The following is a 14,755-nucleotide window of genomic DNA, read 5'->3' on the forward strand; positions in this document are numbered from 1 at the left end:
CCCCCCCCCCCCCCCCCTGTCTCTGTCTCTGTCTCTGTTGCAAGAAAGATATTCATCGGCCGCCATTTTCATATCGCTCAACGGCTTCTGGAGCAGCTCGGGAATTCACTGGCAGCTCAGATATCGTGACTTTCATCACCTGCCTCGAGGAGTCGGCTGGCTCGTCCTCCACTTGGGACTATATAAAACCCTAGAATCCCGCACGTATAGCGAAACCCCTTCACCAGATTTTTCAGGGTACGTTGTTTATGGAGTTACAGTCAATTCTTCTTTGCGGTGTTCTGTAGAATTCATAAATTGCTTCCATTTCCTGTTCGTTATATGCTATTCGGTAATTTGTTTGTCTTGATTCAATGGTTCGCGGGCTGTGCCTTGTTTGATCTTGCTGATATCAGTGGATGGCGATTTGTGCTTGGCGTTTTGAATGGATAATGTTTGAGCTGTTTCTTGTTATCCGTCCATAGTCTTTGAGCTGCCTTTTGTTGTCTGTTTTTGCTGTGCGAGAGCTGGAATGGAAGCTTCTGAGATGTGTTCGTTAGGTTGTCGATTGGTTGCACACTGTAGATTAGATGCCATGGTTATTGGACTCGACGCCATGGTTACATTGTTATTGTTATATGTTAAATGTACATAGATAATGAGGATGTCGCTGTTGGTCTTGACTCCTGTTGTCGTGATGAAATCTATTTCAGAAGTGGTGTGCAATGCAAAGATGAGTTCTTTCTCTATAACCCGGAAGAAGACGCCATTTCAGAAGCACAGAGAGGAGGAAGAAGCAAAGAAAAAGGCACGAACCTTCCCTTAATTACTGGTTAATGCTAAATCTCTTCTTGGTCTGCTTCCCACTTACAATTTCTTGTTTTGAAAATATTCCAGAGAGCTGAGGATGAAACAGCCCGCTTGTATGCGGAGTTTGTGGAGTCATTCCAAGGTGATAATGCGCCTGGCTCAAAAACTTTTGTAAGAGGAGGAACCATCAATCCAAATGAGAAAGTGAAGGCTGATGCTGAAGGTTAGTGCAACTGAGTGATCTCCCTTACCTTCTTTCTTGATTTCTTTTCATGCTTATGTTTGGCAGTTCTTTTGCTATTATATTTGGTAGATAAGTCCATGATTTTTTCTTATTATGGGGACAAATTAATAAAAGTATGGGCCTTTTTATCATTCACGGATGGCAGGTGAAAAGTCCAAAGATGGCCTATCTGTTCCAAAGAAGGGAAGTAGGTAAACAAATGCTTCTAATTGAATGTGCATGTGCTCAATGCTCCATTGCTAAAAGCATCTTAAGTAGAAAAGACTCATTGAGAGGAAATTCACAGATATGGCTTTTTCAATCTTTAGGTCTGCGACTCTAAAGATGCTGGTGGAGAAGATACCTTGTTGTTCTAATCCTGAGTAGAATACTGCTATATATCTGTTGAAATTTAATGTGCATGTGCTCAATGCATGAAGTTTTTATGCTGCGACTCGTAGTTTCTCATCTCATATTTCACCCTCCCTGATAAAAATGAAACTGTTGCTCAAAGTGCATCCACTGATAGTTCTTTGATCTCTTGTGCATTCTGTCTGATGAGGGTTTGGTATTTTCTTATAAAGATCAGTGGCATCTCAATTTCTGGAGTATTACTTGTCTAATAATGCCAACATATTCTGAAATATAGCTATTTAATAGTCAGTGAAGTGTTTTTTTGCATTTTGGATCATAGCTGTTATTCAGGTTCTTAGTCAGTGGTCCACATTGGATTGCAAATAATTTTCTGAGGACTACTTCAAGACCCCGTAGAATGTTTCTGAACATGTGTAGGTGTTGGAAAGTGTGTAAATTATCAGTCTGTCCATGCTGTGAGGAAAAAAAATAAAATCCTATTACCGAATTAATTTTACTTTGGTAGTATAATGCCTGAACATGCCTTGCATTCCTGTTTGATGCTGTTCCTTACCCTTGCTTTAGAGCATTTAAATTGGTGACTCAGATTAGCAAAGGCCTAGAGTATTGTAACCCAAGGCATTTTCAACTTCTCATTAATATTTCAACTTCTGATTTGAAATAGTTTGTTGTATATGTTTGCAACTGACACGTTTTGAAGTTGAGCAACACTTTACGTCTCATTTCGAATAGAGTGTAATCTTAACAAATGTCACATAACAGGGCTGGAGTGTAGACTTATTTTATGTTCTTTTGGGGACCTAATTGCTTGGCTGCTTTTGCTTATCCACTTCAAGCAAGTGAATTCAGAGTGCCAATTGCCTTACTTATAATTATAGTTTTGGATTTGACTAATTGCGGAGGTTGGAGCCTTGTTGCTTCCATGCAATAAGTTTTCTCAAATTTCTTTGACCCATCAGCTTTGTTAGATGTTAGTATTCAGGAGCATCTGAGCAATTGTCATGTCCTTCTGAGTCCATGGAGATTACCCTTGTTGAATCTTATGCCTACTTTAGTTCCTCCATGTCAAGTTCATAAAGAAATTTAATCTGTTCTTCCCCACCCCGAAACAATGAAAGAAGTTTTTGGTTCAAGAGTTTATCTTGTTTCTTTTTACAATTCTCAGGTATGTTCCATCTTTTATACCACCGCCCTTTTCAACTAAAGGGAAAGAATCTGAGAAAAAGGTGCGTTACGTATAGTCATGGAGTTTATCAGCGTAGTCGTGTTTCTGCTTGATCTTCTTTTAGTCATATCATGTCTGATATTGTGAATTTGATATTGCAGAAAGAGGAGGAGAGGGTGAAGGAAAAAGAGAAAGGAAAAACGAGGAACATAGACCACTTTATGGAAGAGCTGAAGCATGAACAAGAGATGAGAGAAAGGCGAAATCAAGATCGTGAGCATTGGCGTGATAGCCGCCATAATGATAATTCTGCTGTAAGTATTCTCCTTTGGTTACAAAGAAACCAGCCTTCTTGGAAAAACTGCAGTTATTGAAAAGGAAAAGCAGAACCGGTTTTCTCTCATGGTTGTATATTCTAATATAAGTCCGGGGTTATGTCTTCTATATGCTGGATTCTTTTGTAAAGCAATGATGTATACCTCTAGATGGGGGATCGAGGAGATGCTTTATCTTCTGTTACCATGAATATTATACTGCCCTTTTATTCCGATGGTTCTGTAAATTTTTTCTATATAGCCATTAGAAACAGGGAAAAATGAGGTTGCCATAATTGGTATGGAAAGCGATATGGTGGGGAAAAAAAATATCACAACAATGAAGAAGAAAGCTAGTGGTCTAAGCTAAGCAAAAAGCATGAGCATAAGAATGTAAGAAAGAAAGTGGAAAATACCTAAAAATTGTGGACTTTTGAGTTTGAGGTGTTGCATTCTGGTTATCTGTGCACTGTGGAATTTGTCATACATTAAATTTCATGTTCAGTTAATTGTAACAGTCATGTCTTTTAACAATGCATTTGCAGTGGCAAAACAAGGCGCTATAAGCATATAGATTATATTCTTTTAAATCATACTGGTTAAAATTGTATTTCTTAATATCTTGGTGTTAGAATTGCATATTCATTTAATCTGAAGACACATTTATTATGTGATATTGCATGCAATTATCAGATCTCTTATTTACGTAGTTCTTTTTTGTTCATTTTCTGATTGTTGCCCTGTTTCTCAGCCATCTAGCCGATTTGATGAACTTCCCGATGATTTTGATCTGAGTGGGAAGTTTCCGGGATCATTTGATGATGGTGATCCACAGACAACGAACCTTTATGTTGGAAATCTCTCACCTCAGGTGAGTAATTCATGAAATTAGTTGCTGCTCTGTTTATACACACACACACACACACACACATATTAGTTTTTTCTTTTTTTTTGGTCAGCGAGGTCAGCAAAATCATATATTCATTTCCATTGACACCAGGTTGATGAGAACTTTCTCTTAAGGACATTCGGAAGATTCGGACCCATAGCTAGTGTGAAGATAATGTGGCCTAGGACAGAAGAGGAGCGAAGGCGGCAAAGAAACTGCGGATTTGTTGCATTCATGAACCGATCTGATGCACAAGCAGCCAAAGATGAAATGCAAGGTCCAAATCCTTGTTTTTACTTGCTACTGCAGTCGAGGTTATGTTGTTATATTTCTTACTGGAATTTCTGTGTCAGCTATTCTTTTGCATTATCCTTCTGTGTGTCGTATTTTTTGGAAAATTGGAGCTCTTATTGCAGTTGTTCATGAGCAGTTCCTGTTTTCCTGCACTGATGGCTACCAAATATTTTAATTTCGTACATTAGATATCATACCTTCAAAATATATTTGTCTCAAAATTAGTCCTGAGCTTCCTTATCCTTTTCTATTCATCCTATTGTCTCAAATGTTCTGAAGTTTGATGCTTACTTTGATGCATGATTGATGGACGGGGATCTGTTTATTCGAGACTTCTTCTAAAAAATATAGCTGTTGCAGTCACATTACAATGTTCTTTACAACAATGGATTCATTTATCTGTAAGATTTGATAGATAATATTAGATATAAACTCGCCTCTGGCAGCATTTGGACTTGACTTTGTCTTAAGTTTATTTGGCCAGCAGTCCTACACATTGGGTTTCTAGAGTTGTTTTCTGAAATGAATTTTATGTTACAGGTGTTGTTGTCTATGAGTATGAGTTGAAAATTGGATGGGGTAAATCTGTTGCACTTCCATCTCAAGCACTACCTGCTCCACCACCTGGACAGATGGCCATCCGGAGTAAGGAGGTTTGTTTTGCCCTTTGCCATTGAATGTTTTTATGTATCTTTAATTCTTGCTTAGCAAGTTTCCAACTTACTTTATATGCACTTAAGCAAATGTTCTTTCAGTTGATATTTTGGAAAATTGAAACGTGCAAATCTATGTTTCTGATAGGGGGCAACTGTGGTCTTATCGGGTCCCTCTGGTCCACCAGTTACGACCATCCCAAGTCAGAATTCTGAGCTGGTAATGCAACTTTCTTCCCTTCTTTCCCTGCCTCCTTTTCTTTTACTGTGTGAGTTTCAATTTTCAGTCATCTTCAATGTAACTTGCAATTCTTACATTTTCGGTAGAATTCAAGATTCTTGCTTGTGGAGTATATATATATAAATATTTTTTCCAAACTTAAAATCCAGATTTGTCTATAAAAAGATGGTATTGACAGCAGGTAGATACTTTATCATAGGAGCCTGGAGTGCATGCTAGTATATTTAGTTCTGGCATTATTATTAGCGCTATTATCGAAGCTTTTGCTACATTTTCTTCTTGTTTTTAACTTTATTAAGTCCCTCAGAATGGATTGTGCTATAATTTGCTTTTTATGCATTTTCATTTCCATGTGATAAGCTTGCATGTGTTTGCAGGTTTTGACTCCAAATATTCCTGATATAACTGTTGTGCCGCCAGAAGATGATCATGTTCGCCATGTGATTGATACAATGGCTTTATATGTTTTGGATGGAGGATGTGCTTTTGAACAGGCGATAATGGAGAGAGGCCGTGGAAAACCACTTTTCAGCTTTTTGTTTGATCTTGGGTCTAAGGAGCATACATACTACATTTGGAGGCTTTATACTTTCGCACAGGTAGATCTTCTATTTAATGCTGATAGCATGCTTTATAAGGGTTGAAGTATCAGTACCTGAGTGTAACAATTAAAAGATCATTAGTTCTTACTTCGAAATAATAGTTCTTAAGATGAGTTAAAAGATCAGGGGAAGATCCTTGTGACATTTTTGAGCCCATCAGAGCTACGCATTTGTTACAACCATGAATAGACTTGTATGAGAATAACCAGTGCCACTGGCTTAATTTGTCTAGTCAAGTCTCTGTAATATAAGCTGTAATCCTTTACCCAGATGACGCATTCTCATTGCTTAAAATGTTTTCTAAAATTAGTGATTGTTAAGATCTTATTTCTAGAAGCATTCAATCTTAGCCATCGAGAAACCATTCCTCCTGTGCACACCATCTTGAATTCACGCAAGTTCCAATCTTGAAGTTCACATCCTGTATTTTTCCTAGTCCACCTTCGATAAATGAAAAAGGCAACGGGGAGGAGCATGATATAATCTTTGGCTTTTTTATGAGCTCTTAATTTTCTGATAATCCAAGGAGCTAAAAGCACTGATTTAATATAATCTCACTTTAATGTAGGGTGACACTCTTCAAAGATGGCGAACGGAACCTTTCATCATGATAACTGGCAGTGGAAGGTAATCCTCTACCATTTCCTCTTTCAATTGCTCATCAGGTTATAAATTGAAGATTGATTTCTATAATATGAAGTGATATCATCTGAGGAACCATTCGTGTATCTTATTTAGATGGGTTCCACCTCCGCTGCCAACAGCAAGAAGTCCTGAACATGAAAAGGAATCAGGAACAACATATGCTGCCGGAAGAAGCAGGGTACTCTCTCTCTTTCTAATCTGGGATAAGATTGTGAATTGAATTGTGAGAGGGAAACACAAAACCATGTTTCCTTTTCCATCAGATCGTGCTGTTCTGTTCTGATTAACAGGCCTTTCCCCTTGAATTATAGCGTGTAGAGCCAGAACGGACGCTGGCAGAGTCACAACGGGATGAATTTGAAGACATGCTTCGTGCATTGACGTTGGAGAGAAGTCTAATTAAGGAAGCAATGGGCTTTGCTTTAGACAATGCTGATGCAGCTGGAGAGGTAATACTGGCACTAGTGGACCTGAATCGGTGGAAGCTTGTACAGTGTATCCATTGTAATAACAACTTTTGCCTGTGCAGGCAGTTGCTTGTAATTTTTTACTGTTTTTTATATAATATATATGTGCGCGCGCGTGTGGGTTTCAGTAGACATTTTTCCTTACGTGCTCTTTCGTTAACAATATTTCATCCTCTATTACCAAGTGACATCTCTATTCATCTTTCTATTCGAACGTGTTATCACTTTTTTTACAAATAGCAAACATCATCTATGGGCAATCATATTGAACCTTCATCTGCATCTGAACTTATGATCATTGAGGGAACTGGAAGCATTTGATTGTTATATTTTTGTGTGTTCTTTGCATGATCGTGAGATTCTATTTTCCCCATGAGTTGCATCATGTCTTATTGACTCAACTTCATCTTTGGATTGAAAATGCAGATAGTTGAGGTCTTAACAGAATCTTTAACCCTAAAGGAAACTCCTATTCCCACGAAAGTTGCTAGGCTTATGCTGGTCTCTGATGTGCTGCATAATAGTAGTGCGCCTGTTAAAAATGCTTCTGCATACCGCACCAAATTCGAGGCAACTCTACCCGATATAATGGAAAGCTTCAATGACTTGTACCGCAGCATCACTGGGAGGATAACTGCTGAGGCCCTAAAGGTACATCTTAGAGTGCCTCTCCCTCTTCTGTAAATATCTGAGCATCTTTCTTGCATTTTCTGTTCCTGACTACTTGCTGAATTCCCCAGGAACGAGTTATGAAAGTTCTTCAAGTGTGGGCAGACTGGTTTCTATTCTCGGATGCGTATGTTAATGGACTGCGGGCGACCTTCCTTCGATCTGGCAATTCTGGTGTAACCCCTTTTCATTCTCTATGTGGTGATGCTCCGGAACTGGAGAAAAAACTGGGCTCTGACGAAACAAGTGATGCAGTTAAAACAAACCAAGATGCTGCTTTGGCCATGGGAAGGGGAGCAGCTACAAAGGAGTTGATGAGCCTTCCACTTGCTGAGCTCGAAAGACGGTGCAGGCACAATGGATTATCCCTTGTAGGTGGTAGAGAAATGATGGTTGCTAGGTTGTTGAGTCTTGAAGAGGCTGAGAAGCAGAGAGGATATGAACTTGATGAAGAGTTGAAACTCAAGCAGAGCCAGGCAAGTTCTCTTAGGCATTCGGGTGCCAGGGAAGTTGATGTTGATCAGAATCGTTATGGCGATGACAGACCGCAGGCACAGGGACAGGATGAGCCTGCTTCTTTAGGGTCGACCATTCCGATTTCACCTCTGGAACTGAAAGCATTCACAAAGAAGGATAAGAATGAGCCCATCCTGCCTTCTTCCAAATGGGCTCGGGAGAATGACGAGAGTGACGATGAGCAGCAGAGAAGTTCTCGGGGTTTAGGCTTGGGCTATTCTTCATCGGGGAGTGAGAATGCAGGCGAAGGTCCAGGTAATGCAGATGGTTTGGAGGTGGCAACTGATACAAGCATGCCTTCTCAGCATGACAGCGGAATTACTGAAGAACAAAGGTTACTTTTATTTTCAGTCGTTCCAAATTTTTTGCTCTTCATGAGACTGGGTATCTTGGCTTGAATTAATTTATGCAACATTTGGTTCTTAACTTTCTATCTTTCGTGGTCACAGACAAAAAATGCGGCGTCTAGAGGCTGCATTGATTGAATATCGGGAATCTCTAGAAGATCAGGGAATCAAAAACCAAGAGGAAATTGAGAAGAAAGTCGCTCTCCACAGGAAAAGACTTGAATCAGAATATGGGCTATTAGACTCTGGTGAGTCCATCTAAATTTAAAGTATATATGCCCATATTGTCTATTGTGGCAGTTTGAAGGTTGAAAAGGAACAATTTCGACTGTGTTTCTCTGCAAATGCTTCGTCTTGAACATTCATGCAGATAACTATTGATATCGATGGTATTGTAGCTTGCAAGTAAATTTCCGTTTGTATTTATCCAAGATGAAATTTCTGTACGAATTGTAACTTTCTGTATAAGATCTTTCTGGTGCAGTAATACAGCCTTGTACTAATTCCTTTGACCTCGTTACTTCCATATCAACTTGTCTTTTCCTGGACATGAATCACCTAAAAATGTTTTGTGGGAACCACAGGGAAGTCCTCAGGAAAAAGGGACAGACGAGATGATGCCCGTGACTCTTCAAGGAAACGGCAAAGAAGCCCAAGCCCTAGCAAGAGTCCGCCACGAAGATCATCAAACAGAGACAAGGAGAGGGATAGAGACGGCAGAGCTCATCACTTGGAGGGTGATAGGAGAAGAGATCGTGAGAAGAGCGGCAGCAGAGAGAGGGATGACTATGAGCGGGACAGAGCCAGAGACAGAGACAGAGAACGAGATAGAGACCGGAGACGGCGGATGTAAGGATTTGAGATTTATGAGAGGAGAAATTCGTGGTCTGGCATTATAATCCATGACTCTAGCCCTTCTCAATTAAATTGTGGGGGAAGTTTGGTCTTCTTTCGTATCAGTATTAGTGAATTGGGTTTGCTCAGAGTCGGTTTGAAAGGGTGTGTGGAATTAACACCCATTGCAGTTTTCCAGCTTATCAGCAGGCGTAGATTCACAACATGTATTTGTAAGGTGGAGGCTGTTCGACGAGTTCTCTCTGTTATGGTCGATGGGCTTGTAACTGTGGTGATATTAGTTGATAATGATCAATGAAGTACCGATGAGGATGTCCCTTTGGATATTCGATTTTCCTCCTCTCTTCATTAGTTGTCTAGTTTTGGGAGTTTGATATTCTAACGATGCGAGGGTGAGATGAAACTTTGGAGTTTGATATACTAACAATGATCTCATTCTTCCTTCCATTCTCTACTTTTTGCCGTGTAATGTGTATATATATTGGCATAAAACCTTTCTCGAGAAAGAACACTGAATGACCACCTCTAATTTCATTTATGTCTCGACAATGACAAAGTACGAACACGAATGACTATGGACGAAGTTTCCTCAGCAACCATTTCTTCCTCAATGGAGCATCAAGAGCAAGAAATCTCTTGGCCTTTCTCTCATCTTCTAAGAGATCACAAGCATCCAAGAGGAGGTCATCATCCACATCCGCTATTGCTTGCAGGGCACTAATTGCACATTCCATGGTGTAGTTCTTGCGCTCTTTCAGACTTTCTGATATCATTGTCGCATCATAATCATCCGCAGGAAGCTGAGCCTTGGTTTTCAGCATTTTACCTGACTTTTCCGCCTCAGTCGAATCTGAACCTGGCCTTTTTCTCTGTCGATCAGTCTCTTGACATTCCAATGAAGTGTATCGATGATCCAGAAAAGTTCGATCTCCTTCCATTTCCTGGGCATTACAGGTCCTTTCCATCACGCTTGACCCCTGCTCATTGAAGCTTTCTGCTAGTACTCCAACAGCACAAATCTTCCGTAAGCCATTATACATACCCAAGCTTTTATTCCTGTAAGCAATAGCTTCTGGGCGATCCTGTGAAATGTCATCCATGAAAGTGGGATGATGTGCTAGACAATTGTCTCTTACAGCAGCATGAAATTCCGTATGACCAAGATAAATAATTTTTCCTTTTGTGCAATGTTTTGGCGGGAAATTCCGGCAGGAGACGTTTCCCCCTTGGTAGCCAAAGTTATGCAAGAGAGCAGAATTTAGGTATTTGTGCAGAAATTTGAAGATTTATTCCCTTTTCTCTCACTTGGTAACCAAAAGCAGTATTTTCCCAGATGAGAGGAAAATTACCTTGATATAAGCCTCCCAGACATGATCCTCTGCAGTAACCATTTCTCGGGCTTCATCCCATGCAAACCCGCTGTGACTAAGGAGACTGCTGATCTCATCATGCTGCTTCATCAAGAAGGCATAGCGTGCCTCCAAAATAGATTTGTCAAAGTGAAGCCCGAATTTTTCGTTGAATGGTGTTATAATATGACTCCATTCTAGGCCGTCAGATATCTGACCGATCCTATTCCCTCCATGCACTATCTCCAGCATTTGGCCAATAAAGTATCGATCCATCTGTTCTGTCCACACTATTGCTAAAGAATTGATACTACTCGTATATTGACCAATTTCATCCTCACCTACAAAGAAAGGAAAACAAATGTTATTGTACAGACAGGACCGACTAATCACATATCATGCAACAACCTTCAAAATACAAGGAAATGTAAGCAGGCAAGAGCCATGAATCCTAGATTCTTTTGAGTCCACCAGGGTTTTTGTAAGATTACAGGAAGCAGTGTAATTCAACTTATTGCCTCAAAAATGGATGCCACTGAGTCTTTCCAAATCTTTTCGTATTAAATTTACAAACTCGATTAATTTTCTTCTGACTCATCATCCCATTTATCAAGAGTTCCATAAAACTATGGAACCTAAGCTCGGAGCATGATTGAACCAAATAATGAAGTGATTTATATATCTTCTTATAATGGATTAAGTAGAAGACAATACGAATAGACCACATGATAATAAAACCATCAGTGATCCCTAGCTGAACTCAGATTATCCTCTAGATGATTTTTTTTTCGTTTTGTTTTTTAAATGCATATTTCCATATTAACTGCTCCAAATAAACATTCAGAAGTAGAACTACAAAGGGTTGAAGCACAAGGATAAAGTCAAGCTGAAATCTAAGAAGTCTAAATTGATCAGGGTAACATTTATACCAGGGATCAACAAAGGTAGTTCACAATCAGGATCTATATTGAGAGTCAATTTGCTGTATTTTCCATCAAAACTTTCTTCACCAAATATAACACACAGCTTGTGAAAGCTTGGCAATGTTTTGACTCTGTATGCTCGAGCATCAGGATGTTCCTGCATGTAGATACGTAAGAAGTGAAAGAGAGAGACTTTGTTTCAAGTGGAAAATAATACCCTTTTTCGAATTAAAAGTGGAAAATTGTTCACCTTGGTATAAGCATCCCATACAGGATCTTCAGCTGTTAACATTTCCTTAGATTCATCCCATGAGAACCCATCCTGCTTGAGAAGATTCTTAATTTCGTTAAATTGCTTTCTCAGGTGCTTGTAACGATTCTTCAGAACATCTCTCTCATATTTAGATCTAAAAGTTGTGTTAAAAGATGCAGTCATTTCTGTCCACGCCTGAGTTATGAATGTCTGACCCAGCTTATTTCCTTTGAGCAATTGGTCCAGCAACAAATCAACAAGATAGCGGTCCATTGGCGGTGTCCAGTATGTTCTCGTACGATCACCAGAAGGACGGTTCTGACTATCTTTCCCTTCACCTACAGTTAAAAAAAGTTCCTGGATAATGCAACCTTTCCATGAATGAAAACTAAAGCAAGACAAAACAGCTCCTAGTTGAGATTACCCAAGAAAGGCATAAAGCACCATGTGAACATTGAGATGGGGGGAGGAGGTCATAAAAAAGCTAATGAATGAGGCTGATACCCACCTGGTTTTATTTTTGGATTCTCATCTTGAGGGTCCTTATGTTGAACTTGACTATAATTGTCATATGTGCTCTCATATATCAGAGCTAGATCGCTGTAGTTTGGCAAGGTTTTCTTTCTATATGCCCGTGCATGTGGATTGGCCTGCATAGTCATTCTATGAGTATCATTTAATTGGAAAATGGCAAACGGGAGAAGAAACAGTGACTTTATATTGAACAAATATAGAACCTTCGTGGACATAAATGTACCTTGATATAAGCATCCCAAACATCATCATTAGCAGTAACCATCTGTTGCATCTCATCCCATGAGAATCCATTTTGCTTCAGAAGTGCTTTGGCATCACTGTAGTACTTCCACAATTTCTTGTATCGATGTCTCAAAACCCTCTTTCCGTGCTGAGGGCCAAATTTTGCATTGAAAGATGCAAGCATATCATTCCATGCTTGCTTGTTAAATGTATCACCAGATTTGTTGCCTCTTCCCACTTGGTCCAGCAGCAGCTCAATGAAGTATTGGTCCATCGCTGGGGTCCAATCTGTCCTAAGCCGTTCTGTAGTTGATGGTACTTGGCCACAGAACCCCTCAACTACAGATTGCATCAAACGAAATAACGTTTCATTACAAAAAAGGGTGCATGCAAAATACTTAAGAAACATTAGACAAAGGAGCATTAGCCGCAAAAAAGCAGCACAAGAGATCCACCCAATTCGTCAATTTAAACCCCACTCTTACTTGACTGCTTTGTGAAAAATTGACATATATAGGCCCTTTCCTTCCCCTAACCAAAGTTTCGTGCTATTACACACAAAATTTCAAACCCAAAGCATGACTCTGAATATTATTAGAAATAAGAAATAAAGTATGTTATCCAATACAAATAGCAAAAAACAAAGGGCCAAAAAGTGTTTTACTGGAAATGGAACAAAAAGGTATAGGAAAAATGCCACACACCCAAATTCACTCCATGAACATCATCATCGAAGTCCACATCATGACTTGATCTGCTGTATCTTCCATCGGCAGTTGTATATCCATATATCAGACATAAATCGTTGAAATTCATGAATGATTTAGTACTATATGAACGAGCTTCCGGGTGCGCCTGCAATATTCAGTATTAGCCCATAGTATCTGACTGAAAATGCTACATTCATCAAAAATAAAATAGAAGTACTTCACCTTAATGTAAGCATCCCAAACATAATCATCAGCTACCAGCATCTGTCGAGATTCATCCCAAGAAAACCCACTCTGCCCAAGGAGAATCTTGACATCATTAAACTGCTTCCACAAAGCTGAGTAACGACTTTTTAAGACATCTTTATCATACTGAGAACCAAATTGCGCATTGAACACAGCAAGCATATCTGCCCAGGCTTGCTTGTTGAAGGTATGTCCCGCCCTGTTTCCTCGTTTCACTTGGTCTAACATAAGGTCGATAAAATAGCGCTCCATCGTTGGAGTCCAGTATGTCCGAGATCTGTCACTACTGCTCATAATGGTTTGACTCATCTGCATTCCAAATAATGCAATAGTGGCAACTACATTAACTATTATAAAGAATAAAAGAAAAATTGATCGTTAATACATACAAACCAGTCCTAGAGTCGCATTTTACACCGTATTAGTTCTGTGTAACCTTCAGAAGAGAACTTTCCGGAGAGTAAAGTAGCATTAATCTCCTAGACCTAGCACTTAGAAAGAAAAGACATAAGCAAAGGTGATCATGTTTTTACGATCTTGGATGGAAAGTTTGCTAGTTATTCACCTATTTGGACGTGTCCATGTCCGGGTTTTATCAGTAAGGAATTTTTTGCCATATCCTCACCTTCAAGTCAATGCAAGTTAGAAAATTGTTCCTCATTGGAGCTTGTAATCGAACTATCCAGTAGTCAAGCTTTTAATTACACAATAACTGAAAGCTTTCAACGAACTATATCCGAAGTACGAATCATCCAGCAGCCTAAACCTTTCAAATTCCAAACTTTTAGTACCAAGTAAGACCTTATTTTTATTTTATTTTTTTTGTGGGTGGGCAAACAAAGCTCAATCCTCACATTTCACCTTACATGCCCGCCCCAGTTTCATAGTCCACCTAAAGCAGATCCAAAGCTCAACATCCTCGGTAACACACTGAAGCGAAAATGAAAACTGGGTGCTTCTCAATTTCCATCCTTTTCCCACTTCCCGCCATTAAAAGAGCTAAGAGCCGACTGAAATTATAATGATCGTCGTTGTCGCATGAAGAGTATTGAGCATATGGAGTCCAGAAAGCAGAAACGGTGAAGGTTTACGGAGGGTTGTACCTGTTAAATATGGAGAGGGAGGGAGAGAGAGAGAGTTGCAGTTGCAGAGTCTTGATTGGCGCCTAACCAGTGAGCAAGTGGGAGTGAAGAGTTAACCCTAATCCGAATAACGCAAATCTCCCCCCTTCCTTCTCTTGGTATAAGGATGTGTTTGGTTACAGAGGAGACACGGCGTTTGATTACTTTTGGGAGAATTTCAATTTGCACCCTGAAGTTTGACATTTAAACCAATTTACCGAAGCTTTGCTTTTTGTCTTACTCCACAGCACGGCAAATGAGGCCGAGGCCGAGCAAGTTCGATGACCCAAGTGACGTTCTTCGGCCTCGGAATGGTCGAGCACGATCACGATGAGGATGTGTCCAAAGCT

At 39.7% G+C, this 14,755-nt stretch overlaps 2 protein-coding genes across 4 annotated transcripts; one reads left to right on the forward strand and one right to left on the reverse strand.

Annotated features, from left to right (window-relative positions):
• On the forward strand, positions 1–9,395 carry LOC116188145 (protein RRC1). 3 transcript variants are annotated; one of them, XM_031517307.1, is made up of 19 exons: positions 1–237; positions 693–787; positions 877–1,012; positions 1,179–1,224; positions 2,553–2,613; positions 2,714–2,866; positions 3,618–3,737; positions 3,867–4,032; positions 4,590–4,702; positions 4,851–4,922; positions 5,321–5,542; positions 6,114–6,172; positions 6,284–6,368; positions 6,502–6,639; positions 7,084–7,308; positions 7,398–7,500; positions 7,582–8,176; positions 8,292–8,437; positions 8,774–9,395. In XM_031517307.1, exons 2-19 carry the CDS (start codon positions 713–715, stop codon positions 9,040–9,042), a joined length of 2,784 nt encoding a protein of 927 aa, XP_031373167.1. In that variant the 5' UTR covers positions 1–237; positions 693–712; the 3' UTR covers positions 9,043–9,395. The 3 variants fall into 3 exon arrangements, with proteins under 3 accessions (XP_031373167.1, XP_031373166.1, XP_031373168.1); XM_031517306.1 differs by having other exon boundaries at positions 7,398–8,176; XM_031517308.1 differs by lacking the exons at positions 1–237; positions 693–787; positions 1,179–1,224 and having other exon boundaries at positions 876–1,012; positions 7,398–8,176.
• Positions 9,396–9,538: 143 nt separating this feature from the next.
• LOC116188146 lies at positions 9,539–14,363 on the reverse strand. The gene is made up of 9 exons (XM_031517309.1): positions 14,146–14,363; positions 13,261–13,593; positions 13,033–13,183; positions 12,327–12,667; positions 12,078–12,219; positions 11,567–11,907; positions 11,323–11,473; positions 10,394–10,734; positions 9,539–10,126 (listed from the first exon to the last, which is right to left on the reverse strand). Exons 1-9 carry the CDS (start codon positions 14,167–14,169, stop codon positions 9,617–9,619), a joined length of 2,334 nt encoding a protein of 777 aa, XP_031373169.1. The 5' UTR covers positions 14,170–14,363; the 3' UTR covers positions 9,539–9,616.
• Between the last annotated feature and the right edge of the window lie 392 nt (positions 14,364–14,755).

The sequence above is a fragment of the Punica granatum genome, chromosome 8 (assembly GCF_007655135.1).
Source record: "Punica granatum isolate Tunisia-2019 chromosome 8, ASM765513v2, whole genome shotgun sequence".
Taxonomy (NCBI): domain Eukaryota; kingdom Viridiplantae; phylum Streptophyta; class Magnoliopsida; order Myrtales; family Lythraceae; genus Punica; species Punica granatum.

What these genes read in the sequence shown, in the direction of transcription:
- LOC116188145 (XM_031517306.1), top strand. Translation starts at nt 713, where the DNA reads ATGAGTTCTTTCTCTATAACCCGGAAGAAGACGCCATTTCAGAAGCAC. An exon ending in GGAAAGAATCTGAGAAAAAG is followed by an intron (nt 2,614 to 2,713) that starts GTGCGTTACGTA and finishes TTGATATTGCAG; the next exon opens with AAAGAGGAGGAGAGGGTGAA. An exon ending in GCCATAATGATAATTCTGCT is followed by an intron (nt 2,867 to 3,617) that starts GTAAGTATTCTC and finishes CCTGTTTCTCAG; the next exon opens with CCATCTAGCCGATTTGATGA.
- LOC116188146 (XM_031517309.1), bottom strand. Translation starts at nt 14,169, where the DNA reads ATGAAACTGGGGCGGGCATGTAAG. An exon ending in GAATCCAAAAATAAAACCAG is followed by an intron (nt 11,908 to 12,077) that starts GTGGGTATCAGC and finishes TTTTAACTGTAG; the next exon opens with GTGAAGGGAAAGATAGTCAG. An exon ending in TCTGGGAGGCTTATATCAAG is followed by an intron (nt 10,127 to 10,393) that starts GTAATTTTCCTC and finishes GACATTTCACAG; the next exon opens with GATCGCCCAGAAGCTATTGC.